Here is a 14,428-nt window from a genome sequence, read left to right on the forward strand (position 1 = left end):
CAAATAGCGTAAACCATAATACCCACCACACTGCTTGGAAATGCATTTGCTGTGTAATACCTGTTGACTGACTGGAAAGAAAGAAGAAAAACCAAGCATATCTGACAATATAGAAGCAAAGAATCCTGCTACTTTTTGAACTGAGAACACTGAACTACCCATTTCATTGTGGATTAAAGATATGGACAGCATTTGAAAGGCTCCTGCTCTCAGTGGTGGTCTGTGGAGGTGTGAGTACACTGCAGGGTGCTCACACTGCTGCCCAAGTCAAACTCCAAAACCAAACTACAGCTCCCTACCACCAAGCCATCTGGAGTTGGCCCTGTCACTGTGTAAGTCTTAGGCCCTAAGCTGTCTAGTTCTGCATCCCCACAGAGTAAAATTAACTTAGACCCCAGTTAAATAGATGGCTTCACAGGACTTGCTCTAGAAGATTCTGAATCATTAGGTTGGAGGTAAGGCAGCCGTATTTTGTATTTTTAACCAGCACAACAAGTCATTCTTATTATCAAGGCAGTGCACGAAACTAATCATCTTTGTGTCACTCACACTATAGAATTAGGGCATTTATTTTTCAGTGATTTTACCTCAATGTTAACTTTGAAATATGCCACTGGTTAACAGATAAAATGTTCCTGGTGTCCTCGAACCTATAGTTAATATTTAGAATAGATTATTCAGCAGCTTTTACCTTCCTTTTCAGCAGGGTGATTCAAGTGTGAGGCAAGAGCCATGGGCCACCCCAAGTCTGAACTGTTCTCACCACATGACCCATATTAGGCACTGGAACTTAATTAGTGCTGAGGTGATCCCAGCGTTACCGGATCCAATTCACTCCTGTCACAGATGAGCTCAGAAGAGCGGAGGTGACTGGCACCAGTCTTCCTCACCAGACTTGGACGGAAAAGGACAGAACTGGGGAGGGCTTTCCTTTAATAAGACGCATTGTTAGAAGCTGCCCTAGGAAAGGAGAGCTAAGAAAGAGGCCCGACTTTTTACTCCTATTTTCACCAAGCCACAAGTCTGCATCACAGTGAGAAGTAGGGGCAAGATTCAATTAGCTCTTGCCGGTCATCGGTCTTCCTTCCTAGTCAGATCCAGTCTTTCCTTGTTAACCGGGGCGCTTGTGGGAAAAATACCAGCCCACGTTTTTGAAGAAGGAAGAATTCTTCATCACTCGTGACCTCACGAAATCCGTCAGGGCCGAAAAAAGATAGTGACCGCTTGGCTGAGGGCCCTGGGGACTTCCGAAGGTTTGCTCCAGTGTAGGAGGGGTGGGACTCTTCAAAAGACAGCACAGTAGGCAGAGATTAAGCCTCCCCCCCGGAAAGCCTCACAGGCCAAGACGCAGACAGAGAGCGAGCCCCGCGCGCGCGCGCACGCGCACGCGCACGCACAGGCCCCGCCCGCGCCTGGGGCCTGGCGCTCGGGAGCCGCGCGGGGGCGGATCACGTGGGCCCGCAGACCTCTCTGCGATGTCCCTAAAAGGACTTGGGCTAACGGGCCCCGCCCCTGGCCGTGCTCTGGAATGTGCCGGGAGGCCGACCTACAGGACAGGCTCACCCATTTGCCAACAGGAAAGGGGGAAAGAAAAGCTTACCTTGTAAGAGGAGGTATAAAAAGACAAAAACTCAGTCGAACCGTTACACGAACCATTACAGAATACTCTGTGTTCGGAGTCTCCCGCTTTATACACCTTCCCGTGCACTCATTCAAAACTGCACCCTTCCAGCACACTGGGGACTCCCCCCACCCGTCCCCTTTCTATTAAGTCATGCCCACTCTGTCGGCCGACAATGGTGACTGGGCTCCCTTCCGGTTTGCTGAGCGGAGGCCGGAAGTATTGGTTTTAGGGGGTCTGGGAGTAGAAGAGTGTTGATAGTAGCAGCCAGGGCAGCGAGGGGGTTACCCAAGTGCTCGGATTCTCGCGGCTGTGCAGGGTGAGTGGTGCTCGCGACCCGGCGCGTGAGGCCCATCCCGGGGACCCATCTCCGCGGGGCGGCTGGGTGGGCAGCGGCTTGGCGGCGGGCCGCCAGCGCCGGGAGCGCACCTGGGCAGGTGTACTGGCGGGTTCCCTGGTTCCCGGCTCAACGGCGAGCTCCGGGATCGAAGTCATGCCCGGAAGTACCGAGGCGCGAACTTTGTCCCTTTGCCCAAACTTGGAGCTCAGCAGGTGTGACTTAGCTCGGTGGCGCCGCGAACTCCGGCGACAGCCGGGCCTGCGAAACCCGAGTCCTGCGGCGCTGACTCCAGCACTAAGTTTAGTTTCTAACGTAAACTTGCCGGATTCAGGAGAGTTTGCGCAAAATCCGAAGCCCAGTGTCCCCCATGCTGCAGCTGTTGTTGCAGCTGTGTGGCCACGTTTAGTAGGAATAACCAACTCAAATTAGCAATTTCCTCAGCTCAGCATCCACTTCTATGATTAGAACTTTTCTTAAGTGATATTTTACAAAGGGGTTATCGGTGTAGTTTGCAGCTTGAGAAAATTCCAAAATGCAACACCAAATTCCTTTTGGATGGAGACTTTGGGTTATGTCAGTTTACCGAAATATTTCCTTTTACAGTAGTTGAGTAGGTATATGAAAGAATATATTTCTAAACAGAACTTGGGAACAGAAATAAGGGTTCAGTTGAGATTTTAAGTTAAATGCGAAATGTTTTATATCTGAAGACGAAAGGAGAGAGTATTTCTTAAAATAACTACTGTCTGTTTTATGTTTTGGAAGGCTTTTGGTAAAACTTAATCAGAAAAGCTTTCCATTTTCAAGAGTGTGGCTTTACTGGCAAGCAAACCCTGACAACTTAATTGCCATTGTCGAACGCTAAGAACTTTGGGTGTGGCAGTCTGAGATCTAATCCTACCTTCAACCGGAAGTTGGCGTAGGAAGGCGTAGGAAGTGAAAACTTGGTTCTTTTGGAAAGGAAGCACCAGCCTGAAAATGTATTTTTTTAAAACTGCGGTTGGCTCCAAAAAATCACATGCTTAGCTTGAGGATAAAGTACATTGATTAAATGAAACAGGAGATTTGGTCTGGATACTACATGCTGTCACACTAGGAAGTGTTTTTGTTTGTTTTGTTTTCTTTTTCTTTAAGTAGGCTCCAGGCCCAGGGTGGAACCCCTCCAGGGCTTGAACTCAAGACCCTGAGATTGAGACCTGAGCTGAAATCAAGAGTCAGATACTTAATTGACTGAGCCACCCAGGCGCGCCACTAGGAAGTGTTTTCTAAGATGGGTGTTTTCCTTGAAGAATGTATATTTTCCTAGAATACGATCAGTTTGGGTGTCTGTTCTGTAGGGAGAAAAACCTCTAGATTATTTTACATTTATTAGCACTTCATAAATGTTACATTCTAGGATTATAACTAGAGTAATCTTAATATTAGTATGGATCAATACCAATTTATAAATGAAACCATAGTATGTAGAGAGGCTGAAAAATGTTCCGGTTTCCCTAGATGTGTCGGAAAAGCCTCTTCTACCACTTTATCGTAACATCTTCCTTATGTGATTTTTATTCCTCCTTTTGTCATAACCCTGAATTGAGTCTTTTCCTATTTGATCAAACTAAAACACACACACACAAATACATTATTCCGACATTTACCTCTCCTGATTTAAAACAAGGTTAGGGGCACCTGGGTGGCCCAGTGAGTTAAGCCTCTGCCTTGGTCTCAGGTCACTATTTCAGGGCCCTGGGATCGAGCCCCACATTGGGCTCTCTGCTCAGCGAGGAGCCTGCTTCCCCCTCTCTCTGCCTGCCCCTCTACCTACTTGTGATCTCTCTCTGTCAAATAAATAAATAAAATCTTAAAGAAAAATAAATAAAACAAGATTATACTCTTGTAAATCTGTAAACTGAATCTTCTTGACCACCACTGTTTCATTCACTTTCTTGTGCATCTGAAATTCTTTAATATTTCATAGACACCTGTACTGAAAGTTTCCCTGCTTTAAAGTTTCATACAACAAATGCGCCTTCACGCCAAAGATCTTTCATTAAGTGCTTCAAAAATAGACTCCAGGCTCTTACTTACAATGAGTGAGAGTACTCTTAACTTGAAAATCTCAGATGCCTACATCTTCCTGTCCTATATAAAGAATGCTTACATTGATCCAGAAGCGAGATTGTGGTTTCATATGGTAGTTCTGTTTTTAATTTTTAGGGGAATCTTGATACTCCATGGTGGCTGTACCAATTTACAGTCCCACCAATAGTTGTATAAATGTTCCTTGTCAACAAAAAAAAAAAAAGAATGCTTACATTGATGCATGAAGTATTTTCAATGTTTCTTACCTTAACTTTCTAAACTTCTGTGGGAGTTGTGCATTTGCTGAAGGCTTGTTACATGAGGAGAGTTAGTCTCACTCGTTTGGGGAAAGTAAAAGTGGATAACGAACTAGAATCATACCGAAGGGAAGACAGTGATAATATCATAAGTGATCTGCTCTTTGGGATTATAGCACTGTCACTTATTTGGGTCCCTCTACGTCAGTGTTTATTCCACCCATATATTTTTTTAAAGATTTTATTTATTCGAGATAGAGCAAGTGAGCAAGAAAGAAAGTACATGCGTGTACATGAGGGGTGTGGGGAGAGGCACAGAGGAAGAGGGAGAAGCAGGCTCCCCACTGAGCAGGGAACCCTATGTGGGACTCAGTTCAGGACCCTGGGATCATGACCTGAGCCGAAGACAGATGCTTAACTAGCTTAGCCACCCAGGCACCCCTCCACCCATACTTTTAGTTTGGTAGGGAAAAAAACCCACACTTCCCTTTAGAGCAACTTACTGTGAAGCTGAACTGCCTATTGCTGGAAGGCTCCTGGTTTCTGTGGAAGATAAACTCATACACAAGAACACAATCTCCTTGGGAAAAAAAAAAGGCCCGGGTAGTAACTTGCCTAACATTATACTACCAGTTTTGGTAGAATTAACTACCTTAATTTGTTAGAATTAAAACTATTATCTGAATCTCTTAATTCTAAGAATGTCTTGCAGCTCTTAAATGGTACAAGGTTTTTCAAGGTCTTTCCCCACTTCCTCAATCTTTTAGAAAAAAGATCTTTCTCAGCTTACAGTATTTGATAATCATTTACCACTTTTATTTTTCATTATTGTCACACATTATTTTAACTTAAGAGTCCTGTTTCAGGAATGAAAACTGTGAATCATATCATAAGTTTAACCAATCATTTAATTTCTTTAGAGTTGCTTCCTCAACTAGATTTCAAGCTTCTTGAAGATAGGACACTTCCTTACATTTCTTAATTCTTAAGTAGTGTTTAACACTATTGATACTTGATGTACACTGATGTCATTAAATGATCATATTAAAGACTAATGATTAAGTATTGATTGAGCTAAAGAAAAGTTCTTCGTGAGACAAAGTGATCACCAAAAAAAAAAACCCCAAAAAGCCTTTATAATTTTTACAAACTATTTTACAATGAAATACAGATTAAATAACGTATGATTAAAAGAAAGACTAATGGGGGCGCCTGGATGGCTCAGAGGGTTAAGCCCCTCCTTTTAGCTCGGGTCATGATCCCAGGGTCTGGGGCTTTGCTCCACAGGGAGCCTGCTTCCCTTCCTCTCTCTCTGCTGCCTCTCTGCCTATTTGTGATCTCTGTCAAGTAAATAAATAAAATCTTTTAAAAAGAAAAATAAAATAAATAAAAGAATGACTAATGGGAAATACTTTAAAATTAAAACAAATATATATAACTTTATACTGCAAACTAAGTGTTTTTAAAAGGTACCTAGAGGTTGCCCACCAAATTTAATATTATGAGGTTTTATAGTTTTAAAAAATCTGCCAACCATTTGACCTTTGATTCTCATCAGTTTCTTTGTTCTTAAAATAGCTGGCATTCCTGCCTCATGAGGGGAAGACAGTGTTGTCAAAACAGACTATTTTTAAAGACATGCTTTGGTTTGCAAAGACATGGCATGCCTAAAATACTAAAAAGGTGGACTGGTCAATCTGTGTCACTCATTGGGTCTCAGACACTCGCCCAAGTCCTTGAGTACAGTTAAGAGATGGAGGAATAATATGCACTGTAATTCTTTGTAGTTTTTGCAAGTACATTTAGAATAGAGGAAAAATTACAGCCCTGTGTAGTTTAGATAATAATGGTATTCACTACCCCAAAAGGTGTTGCAGAATAATAAACATTCGAGAATGGTGCAGATAAATTATGACAGGCAGCCTCCCAAATTGTGATTAAAGAAACCTTGTTAATTGGGGAGGAGGGTATATCATAACTTCTGTGTTGGGTAGGGTATATCTTACCAACAACCACATTCCAGTGTATCACCGAGTGCTCTGTTGGACAGCCTGGAATTTGTGACTCTCCTTTGTGGAATTTCCTACTAAAATCTGAGAACAGATTTAGCTTTAAAAAAAAAAATCTGAAGCAGACCTTTTCTAATTATTTCTGTAATTGAATTTAGTCTGGGTGATGTGGTATCATCAAAGAAGAATGTAAGAAATAACTTTAAGCTCATAGGAACCATTGTATTCTGAGGTCACTGTGCAGTGCTGAGATCTAGGTAGTACTTCATTCTTTGCAGTCCACAGATTTATTTTTAGAGCAAGGGCATAGTGTTTTGCTACATCATAGCTAAATGTTGTTTTCAGAACGTAAGCTTTAAAATTGTTGTCCTGGTCAGAGAGTGAAATCAGGAGTGCCTATTTTAGGCCTGCTTGGAAGAATATAACTCAATACAGTGGCCTAGTCTTGCTGGTAGAGGTTTTGCAGACTACCATTGCCACCCCGGCTCTGAAGGATGGTACGGTAAAATTTTGTTATCTGACAGCTATGTGGCTTTTCATTCCAAGCGAATTTTTGTAGTCTTTTAAAGATTGAGTGTTGAAAGGAAAATTGCCTTTTCAATTTTAGGTATTAGGCTTTTTTTTTTTTTTTTAAACTTAAATTTTACGGGGATAAATTTGGATTGGAGAACAAAGTTCGCTTCCATGGCTCTTAAAATGCTTTCTAAAACTTCTTTAAAAGAACTAAATAGCTTTTAAAACTGTTGTGCTATGATTTTTGTCTAGAGAATGTAGTCACCTCAAGTGATTTAGCTTGGCTCTGTGCAAGAAATTGGTTTGGATAGAGCGGAAATAAATTATAGGTGAATTCATAGTTTTTTATACTTTTCAGTTAGCTTTTCAACAAATACGTTTTTAAAACTACTTGGATTCCAGAAGCGAGGGTACAGTTAAAATTGTTAGTTGCAAGTGAAGAATGCTATTTGACAGTGGAGATTAAGAGATGAAGATCTATTCCATCAATTAGTCTTCCTTCATACTTTTCTGTCTACCTTAGAGTGGGACACCTAGTTTAGGCTAGGGCTCCAGGATAGACTTGCTGAAGATGAATTAGTATTCCCTTGTACTGCCATAACACTGAAGTATAGAACCAGTTCTATTTCCCCAGGGTACCTCTATTTTGCTTCTTGTTTTCTCTATTGCTATTAAACCAGTAGATTTGGTTATCAGTACTTTATCTGGCTATCCAGCAGTATGGGAGACATAAAATCTTGTTCATAGGCTCTGAGCTTTGAATTTATGTTGGTTTTAGTCTGGAATTTGAAGTTAGTGACAGGCTGTTGATTAGATGTCGTGACTACTAAGGATGAGCAAAATGAAAACATGAGTCTGGCTTTTCTCTTTTTAGTTTGGTTTTGTAAGTAATAGTATTAATTAGTTGAGTGAGTTTTTTTGCTAAGTGGTACTATTCTGCTGAGTAGTTCTTAGGTACATCTCTAAGTAGCTCAGACATGTCAGGAAGTTTTATTCAGTTTACTTTCTGCTAATCTTTATTTTTTTTCTTTTTGCATTTCCCTTCCTAATTAGGATTTAAACGCCACCATGTCGAGCAAAAGGGCAAAGACCAAGACCACCAAGAAGCGCCCCCAGCGCGCAACATCCAACGTATTTGCCATGTTTGATCAGTCACAGATTCAGGAATTCAAAGAGGCCTTCAACATGATTGATCAGAACAGAGATGGTTTCATTGACAAGGAAGATTTGCATGATATGCTTGCCTCCTTAGGTAATGATCAGTTTTAATATTAAAGACTAAATAGAATTTCTATAATGCCTGTGAAACCAATCTAATAATGTTGTAGTTTACCAAGATTGAAAGTCTGGAACAGTGTTCCTCAAAGTGTGGTCCTTGGACCACCTGCAAATTTCTGGCTAGGTCTCAGGATTGAGCTGGGGGCCAGTGTATTATATGTGTGTGTTGTAAACACTGGTATTATGAGAGCAACAGTATTATTCCTCCTAACATCCCAGTGGAATAGCATACAATTTCTAGACTCTTAATACAGGCCTTATTCATTGAGAAGACTTTTCCCCAAAGTTTTACTATTGTGAATACAAACAGCAAAGTGTATAAATGATAATCTCTCATGCCAAATGTTCAGTATGTTGAATACTTGGTGCATTTTGTGATGTAATTAAAATTATGACCCTCCTTTTTATTTAGGAAAAAATCCAACTGATGAGTATCTGGATGCCATGATGAATGAGGCTCCTGGGCCCATAAATTTTACCATGTTTCTCACTATGTTTGGTGAAAAGTTAAATGGCACAGATCCAGAAGATGTCATCAGAAATGCTTTCGCTTGCTTTGATGAAGAAGCAACTGGTAAGTCTGAGGTAACCTTTAATTACCAAGTGATTTAATTTTTGGTTGTGGTAACTAAAACATATAATAACTTGAACTATGATGACATAATATCCTCAGGTTTATACCATGCCTGTTTTAGGAACAGGCTTTTCCTGTGGCATGTTAATCACTCATTTTACTGCCTCTACCCCTAAATATTTAATTTACAGTTTAATAGGTGCATTTGGAACTTCTCTAGGAAACTTATGTTACCCTTTTACTAGAATAACTCCACAAGGGTTAGTCTCTCTGTAATTGTGTTGAATGAATAACTTTCACCAGAGCAATCTTGGAAAAAGTTTGAATTGCAGTAGGCCATGACCCTAGTACAGTCCTATATTTATCAGGTACCTCTCAGCCCTCAGATTGTTTACATCTAGTTATCTAAACTTTTTGCTCTAGAATCAGGCTCTCTGGTTTCATATGCTGGTTTCTATATGATAGCTGTGTGATTTGGGGCAAATTACTTAACTCTAAGCCTCTGTTTTTATAACTACAAAATGGGCAGTAATATTGCCTACCTCATAGGGTTCTTGTATGGATGAAATGAGGAAATGAGATAATTTATATATGAAGTGCTTAGCGTACTGCTGGCATAGAATTAACTCTTAAAAAACCCCAAAAGTTAGGGGCGCCGGGGTGGCTCAGTGGGTTAAAGCCTCTGCCTTTGGCTCAGGTCGTGATCTCAGGGTCCTGGGATCGAGCCCCACGTCGGGCTTTCTGCTAAGCAGGGAGCCTGCTTCCTCCTCTCTCTCTCTCCCTGCCTCTCTGCCTACTGTGGTCTGTGTCTGCCAAATAAATAAATAAAATCTTAAAAGAAAAAAAAAGTTAACTACATAAATGCTTGATCCTTTGGCAGAAGTGCATGTAAGGGACACGTAAAGGAGTAACTCACATTGCATCTTTTTTGAGAAGGGAGGCACACCCTTTAGTTGCATATCACTTGAACTATTTTATTTTAGAGAGGGAGAGGGAAAAAGAGGGGTGGTGGGGAGGGCAAAGAGAGAGGGAGAGAGAAAATCTCAAGCAGGCTCCATGCCTAGTGCGGAGCTGGATGTGGGACCCGATCCATGACCCTGAGATCATGACCTGAGCGAGAATCAAGAGGTGAACTCTTAACCAACTGAGTCACCCAGGCGCCCCTACTTGAACTATCTGAAATAGTCCAAGTGCAGTCTGCTGTTGGAAGCATGGTCTCCACACACAGTATGGCCTTATCAGGCCTATTCAGGTATACCATCCTTGACTATTGAATTATCTTCCCAACTTCTAAGCTCTTCTATGCATTGTTGTCCTAACTTCTCTCCACCATTGCTGCTTCTGTGCCTTCCTCATACCTCCTTCTCTTCCCTCTTAAAACTCAAATTCTGAACAGTCATACTGGAAAGGATTGGGTGTGGGGAGGGAAAGGCAGAGGAAACTTACTTTTTTTCCTCCTAAAGGCACTTCTGTATTGAGTTTTTGACTGTGAGCAGTTGTTACTTTTTTAATGGAAGGGAATAAAGCCATAAAAGAGTAAAATGTCTTTACCTGTTCAAACTCATCTCAATGATCACATTCTTTATAGAGTCTTACTTATGTTTTTATACTGTTTTCTCCTAGTCCCAAGAAAACTTGAAGCCTCTCCTTTCGTTTTACATCTGAAGTATTTTATTATCTCTCTTCCTGACCTTCTATTTTAGTTGTGTACTTAATCCCAATCATCACAGTCTCCCCACACTCAGAGCAATGGCTGTCTTCAACAGTGTTAGGTTCCCATCTTTGTAACCCCTTTTAGCACCTACCACACCTCCTCACACATAGTCGACAGTAGGTTTATGTGATAGTTGAATGACATGGTTGGAGATGAGGATTTATTTCTATAAGCTAGAAGTCTAACATTTGAGAAACATTTTTAAATGTAGAGTGGAATTAGCAAAAACCCTGTAAGTTTAGAGTTTCTTTTGTGACTGGACCTTCTTAAAACTCATTTTATAGGAATATATTGTCGATGTTTTAGCTTAATTTCACATACAAGAATATTATCAGATTTTTCTTTTTACGTTACAGATTTCAAAAATCACTGTTTGGTTATTTGTCAACTTTGTGTTAGTACATTAGCGGTTTTCCATCATGATGTGAATTACCTGGGAAGCCTTTTAAAAATATCAATGCCGTGGGGTGCCTGGCTGGAAAAGTGTGCAACTCTTGATCTCCAGTTCATGAGTTTGAGCCCCATGGGTGTAGAGATTACTTAAAAATAAAGTCTTTTTTTTTTTTTTTTTTTTTTTAAATCAGTGCCAGATAATAAATCAAGAGTGGCATCTGGACTTTTTTTTTTGAAGCTCCCTAGGTGATTTTGATGTATAATCCAATCTTATGTATTACAAATCCAGAGTAAAAAGCACATCTTTTGACTCAGCATTCCACATTCCCAAATCCTAGCCCAGTGTCTGCGACAGTTAATGCTCAGATATATGCTCAGATGTTTTTACACACTCAGGGCCTGGCTGTATTTGTTATAAAGTTTAAATTAGATGTGTAAAAAAGAAAAAAAAATTAAAAATCTCTTTGTACATATTAAAAAAACCAAAAACCTACAGTCAGAGATAAAATGAAATGCCTGAAGTAACATAACTTGTTAAAACTGGACCTTGAGGCACCTGGCTGGCTCAGTGAGTAAAGCATGTGACTCTTCATCTCAGGATGTAAATTGGAGCCCGACCTGGGATATAGAGATTACTTAAAAATAAAATCTTGAAAACAAAGAATTGGACCTCAAGACTGCAGTATTCTTTCTACTGAAGCACTTTATTGATGTTTATGATAATGGTATTCAGTGTTGCTTGCTTACAGAGTAAGTGTGGCCAGGGATGCCCCACATTGGCCCTAGAGCTTACTTTAAGAAAAGAAAAGGGGGCGCCTGGGTGGCTCAGTGGGTTAAGCCTCTGCCTTCGGCTCAGGTCATGATCTCAGGTCCTGGGATCGAGCCCCGCGTCGGGCTCTCTGCTCAGTGGAGAGCCTGCTTCCTCCTCTCTCTCTCTGCCTGCCTCTCTGCCTACCTGTGATCTCTGTCTGTCAAATAAATAAAATCTTTAAAAAAAAAAAAAAAAGAAAAGAAAAGAAAAAAGACTAACTGTAAACATTCAGGCTACTTTAAGGAACCCTGAGGCTTAGATTCCTTAATCGTACTTTATTGTTGTTTAGGTGTAGATTTAGGCGCTATTACGAAGATTGGGGACAGAAGTAGATAGAGCAGAGCAGGATGATCGAGCTAGGCAGCTGTCTGCTGAGGCTGGCTTAAGCATGTGAAGAGCCCATATTTCTTATATTTGCATGTTTATAGTTCTTAACATGAACTGTACACTTGCTCAAGTGTAGATGCTCCTTGTAAACCTCGGAGAAGTATGTATTCTGATCCCCAGTTCTTTCTTCTTTAGGCACCATCCAGGAAGATTACCTGAGAGAGCTGCTGACAACCATGGGAGATCGGTTTACAGACGAGGAGGTGGATGAGCTGTACAGAGAAGCGCCTATCGACAAAAAGGGAAATTTCAATTATATTGAGTTCACGCGCATCCTTAAACATGGAGCAAAAGACAAAGATGACTGAAAAGAACTTCAGATTCCAGCCAAACGTTCCTTGTTGCCACTTTGGGTATTTCTGAGACTTTCTCTTAGAGTCTGTTGCATGCCCTGAGCTTTGCAGCTTTTGCCTTTCTTGTTGTATTTATTCTCAGCCATTTTGGGCACATGCATCTCTATAATCAGACTGGAAATGGGGTTTTTTATGATTTTCAGAATAGAAAAAGGGCAATTTAACTTACCAGCCCCCCAAAATAACTGCAGTCCAAACAGAGTCAGTATATTTTTTCAGAGAAAGTTATTCACTCAATTTTTTCTGAACCATAATTAAACTTTATGATAAAAAACTTACTTGTTTAAAACTTATTTACCAAAATCGGCTTTTTTGTTTAGTTGTATCTTCTAAGGAAGGGTAAATGAGACAAATCCTAGAAAATGATATGGTTGTTAGACCTCTCCATTATTCCTTCCAGTTTCCCTAACAATCCTCTCTCTCCTATATATTCCTCCCCCTCCCAAAGAAAGCCAGTTTTAACTGCCTTAATCGGGGTTCCTGTACTTTGTCTTTCAGTTTTAAAAATAATTTTCTATAGAATTTGCATAGACATGCTAGCTTTGGTAGCTTTAAACCCTAAAGTTTAACATACCTGTCAACATCCCTCCTTATCTGTTCTAAGCTTTTGTGCATTACTTGATGTTATTTAAAATTAGACCAGGCCACTGAGTGTAATTTTAATTTGTCCTAATTTTTAAACTATTTTAGGCCCAAAAGTTTCTATGGAATGTTTCTTACCAAAAAATTTTTTTGTATTGTATTTCAAAATATTGGAAATACAATCCAGTATTTTTTATTGCATGTAGTTTCTTTTTTAATACAATGGTCCCTCTTGAAATACCACGTTTGTTTATGCAGAGAGTCACCATGAGGCCATGTATGAATTTTGGACATTCCTGACCTGCCCACAATCAAAACAGCTGAAGCTACATGCCTGGGAAAGTGAGATCATTATTTCAGCCCTAAAAATAACTTCTGCTATTTGCTGAAATGCAGGATTGGACTGTTTCAGAGTTAATCAGGAAGTGATAGAGTTTCATTTGCTTTAGGCTTCAAAAATCTAACTTTAAAATATTCATAAATTTTAAAAGGTCCTTGAAATATTGTAAGAAAAAGCTGGCTGAGAAGGGTTGATGGCCTACAAAAATGAGTAATTGACAATTACTCTAACAACTTTATGTTTTATGCTACTATTAACAAGACTATCCTTGGACAAAGCCATTACCTCATTCAATAAACAATTACTGAATGCCTTCAAGGCAGCAGACCTTTGCACTCAACAGGATAGGTGAGCTAGATCCTTTAATCTGGTGTGGCCAACTTTATAGAACAGAAGTAGAAAGACCAGTAACAAGACTGTTTCTGCACCCTTCAAGATTAGAATCTTAGCACCTCCCTTAACTCGCTGCCTTTGATGTGTTTCTGAATTTCATTCAGTGAGTTAAGCAAAATATATTTTTCCTAGGCTCATAGCCATGATGCCAAAATCTTGTTTGTTGAATTTCCATTTCAACTGAAAACATGAGTCACTTCTGTTTTTAATAAATTTCCAAATAACATTGTTTCCACTACAGAAACAATGTGGTCTCATCTACTAAAATGTGCTCTTGCAGTATCCCCTTCATTTCAAATAACTGCTCAAAGAATCAGCTTCCATTAGGAATAGTGAATGGTCTCCCATGCATGAAATAAGTCTCCTAATATGGTAACAGCATTCTCTACACAGTAACTAGGTTTTACTTAAGTAAAGACAATTGCCAAGAAAGACTAAAGCATCTAACTCTAACATGGATTTGACTAAAAAACCAGTCTCCAAGAAGAAAGTCCTACATTCCAAAGTTCTCATGAATCCAGCCTACTGCAGTAGCGTCCCTTATCCACCTGCTTATGATTATATTATCACTGGACTCCAGGGTCCAAGTTGAAGTCAGTCAAGGAGCGTAGAACTCAAGAGCAGGAAGTGATGAGTGCTACTGGGAGGAAAAGGGAGAAAGCCAAACCATATGAGAGTAGTAAAATCATATTCTGAAAAGGAAAGGCAATCATTTCATAAGTATGAAGGAAAAAAGGACACAAGAGGTGTAACACCTAGGTTAGGGATGTGCAGAAGAGTTGTAAGAAAGATC

At 40.2% G+C, this 14,428-nt stretch overlaps 2 protein-coding genes across 27 annotated transcripts in view; one reads left to right on the forward strand and one right to left on the reverse strand.

Annotated features, from left to right (window-relative positions):
• The window catches only part of MYOM1 (myomesin 1), a 165,374-nt gene extending 158,993 nt beyond the window's left edge, over positions 1-6,381 (reverse strand). For 3 of the 25 annotated variants that reach the window (XM_082698934.1, XM_082698947.1, XM_082698959.1), the window contains exon 1: positions 2,051-2,155. The gene's annotated coding sequence lies outside the window, so the exon portion shown is untranslated. Of the gene's footprint in view, positions 1-691; positions 1,395-1,600; positions 2,259-6,294 lie in introns of those variants that run through there. The other 22 variants (XM_082698948.1, XM_082698944.1, XM_082698942.1 and 19 more) reach the window with 17 other exon arrangements.
• On the forward strand, positions 1,758-13,103 carry LOC309848004 (myosin regulatory light polypeptide 9). Of its 2 annotated transcripts, none has more exons than XM_082698972.1 (4): positions 1,758-1,940; positions 7,864-8,062; positions 8,501-8,662; positions 12,103-13,103. In XM_082698972.1, the coding sequence occupies exons 2-4, from the start codon at positions 7,879-7,881 to the stop codon at positions 12,273-12,275; spliced, it is 519 nt and encodes a 172-aa protein (XP_082555098.1). In that variant the 5' UTR covers positions 1,758-1,940; positions 7,864-7,878; the 3' UTR covers positions 12,276-13,103. The 2 variants fall into 2 exon arrangements, with proteins under 2 accessions (XP_082555098.1, XP_082555099.1); XM_082698973.1 differs by lacking the exon at positions 1,758-1,940 and adding an exon at positions 6,532-6,794.
• The last annotated feature ends 1,325 nt before the right edge of the window (positions 13,104-14,428 follow it).

This window comes from Mustela nivalis, assembly GCF_964662115.1.
Source record: "Mustela nivalis genome assembly, chromosome: 14".
Taxonomy (NCBI): domain Eukaryota; kingdom Metazoa; phylum Chordata; class Mammalia; order Carnivora; family Mustelidae; genus Mustela; species Mustela nivalis.

Bases quoted from the DNA above. Each gene is read 5' to 3' on its own strand.
- LOC309848004 (XM_082698973.1), top strand. The intron at 8,063-8,500 runs GTAATGATCAGT...CTTTTTATTTAG, and splicing joins TGATATGCTTGCCTCCTTAG to GAAAAAATCCAACTGATGAG. The intron at 8,663-12,102 runs GTAAGTCTGAGG...TTTCTTCTTTAG, and splicing joins CTTTGATGAAGAAGCAACTG to GCACCATCCAGGAAGATTAC.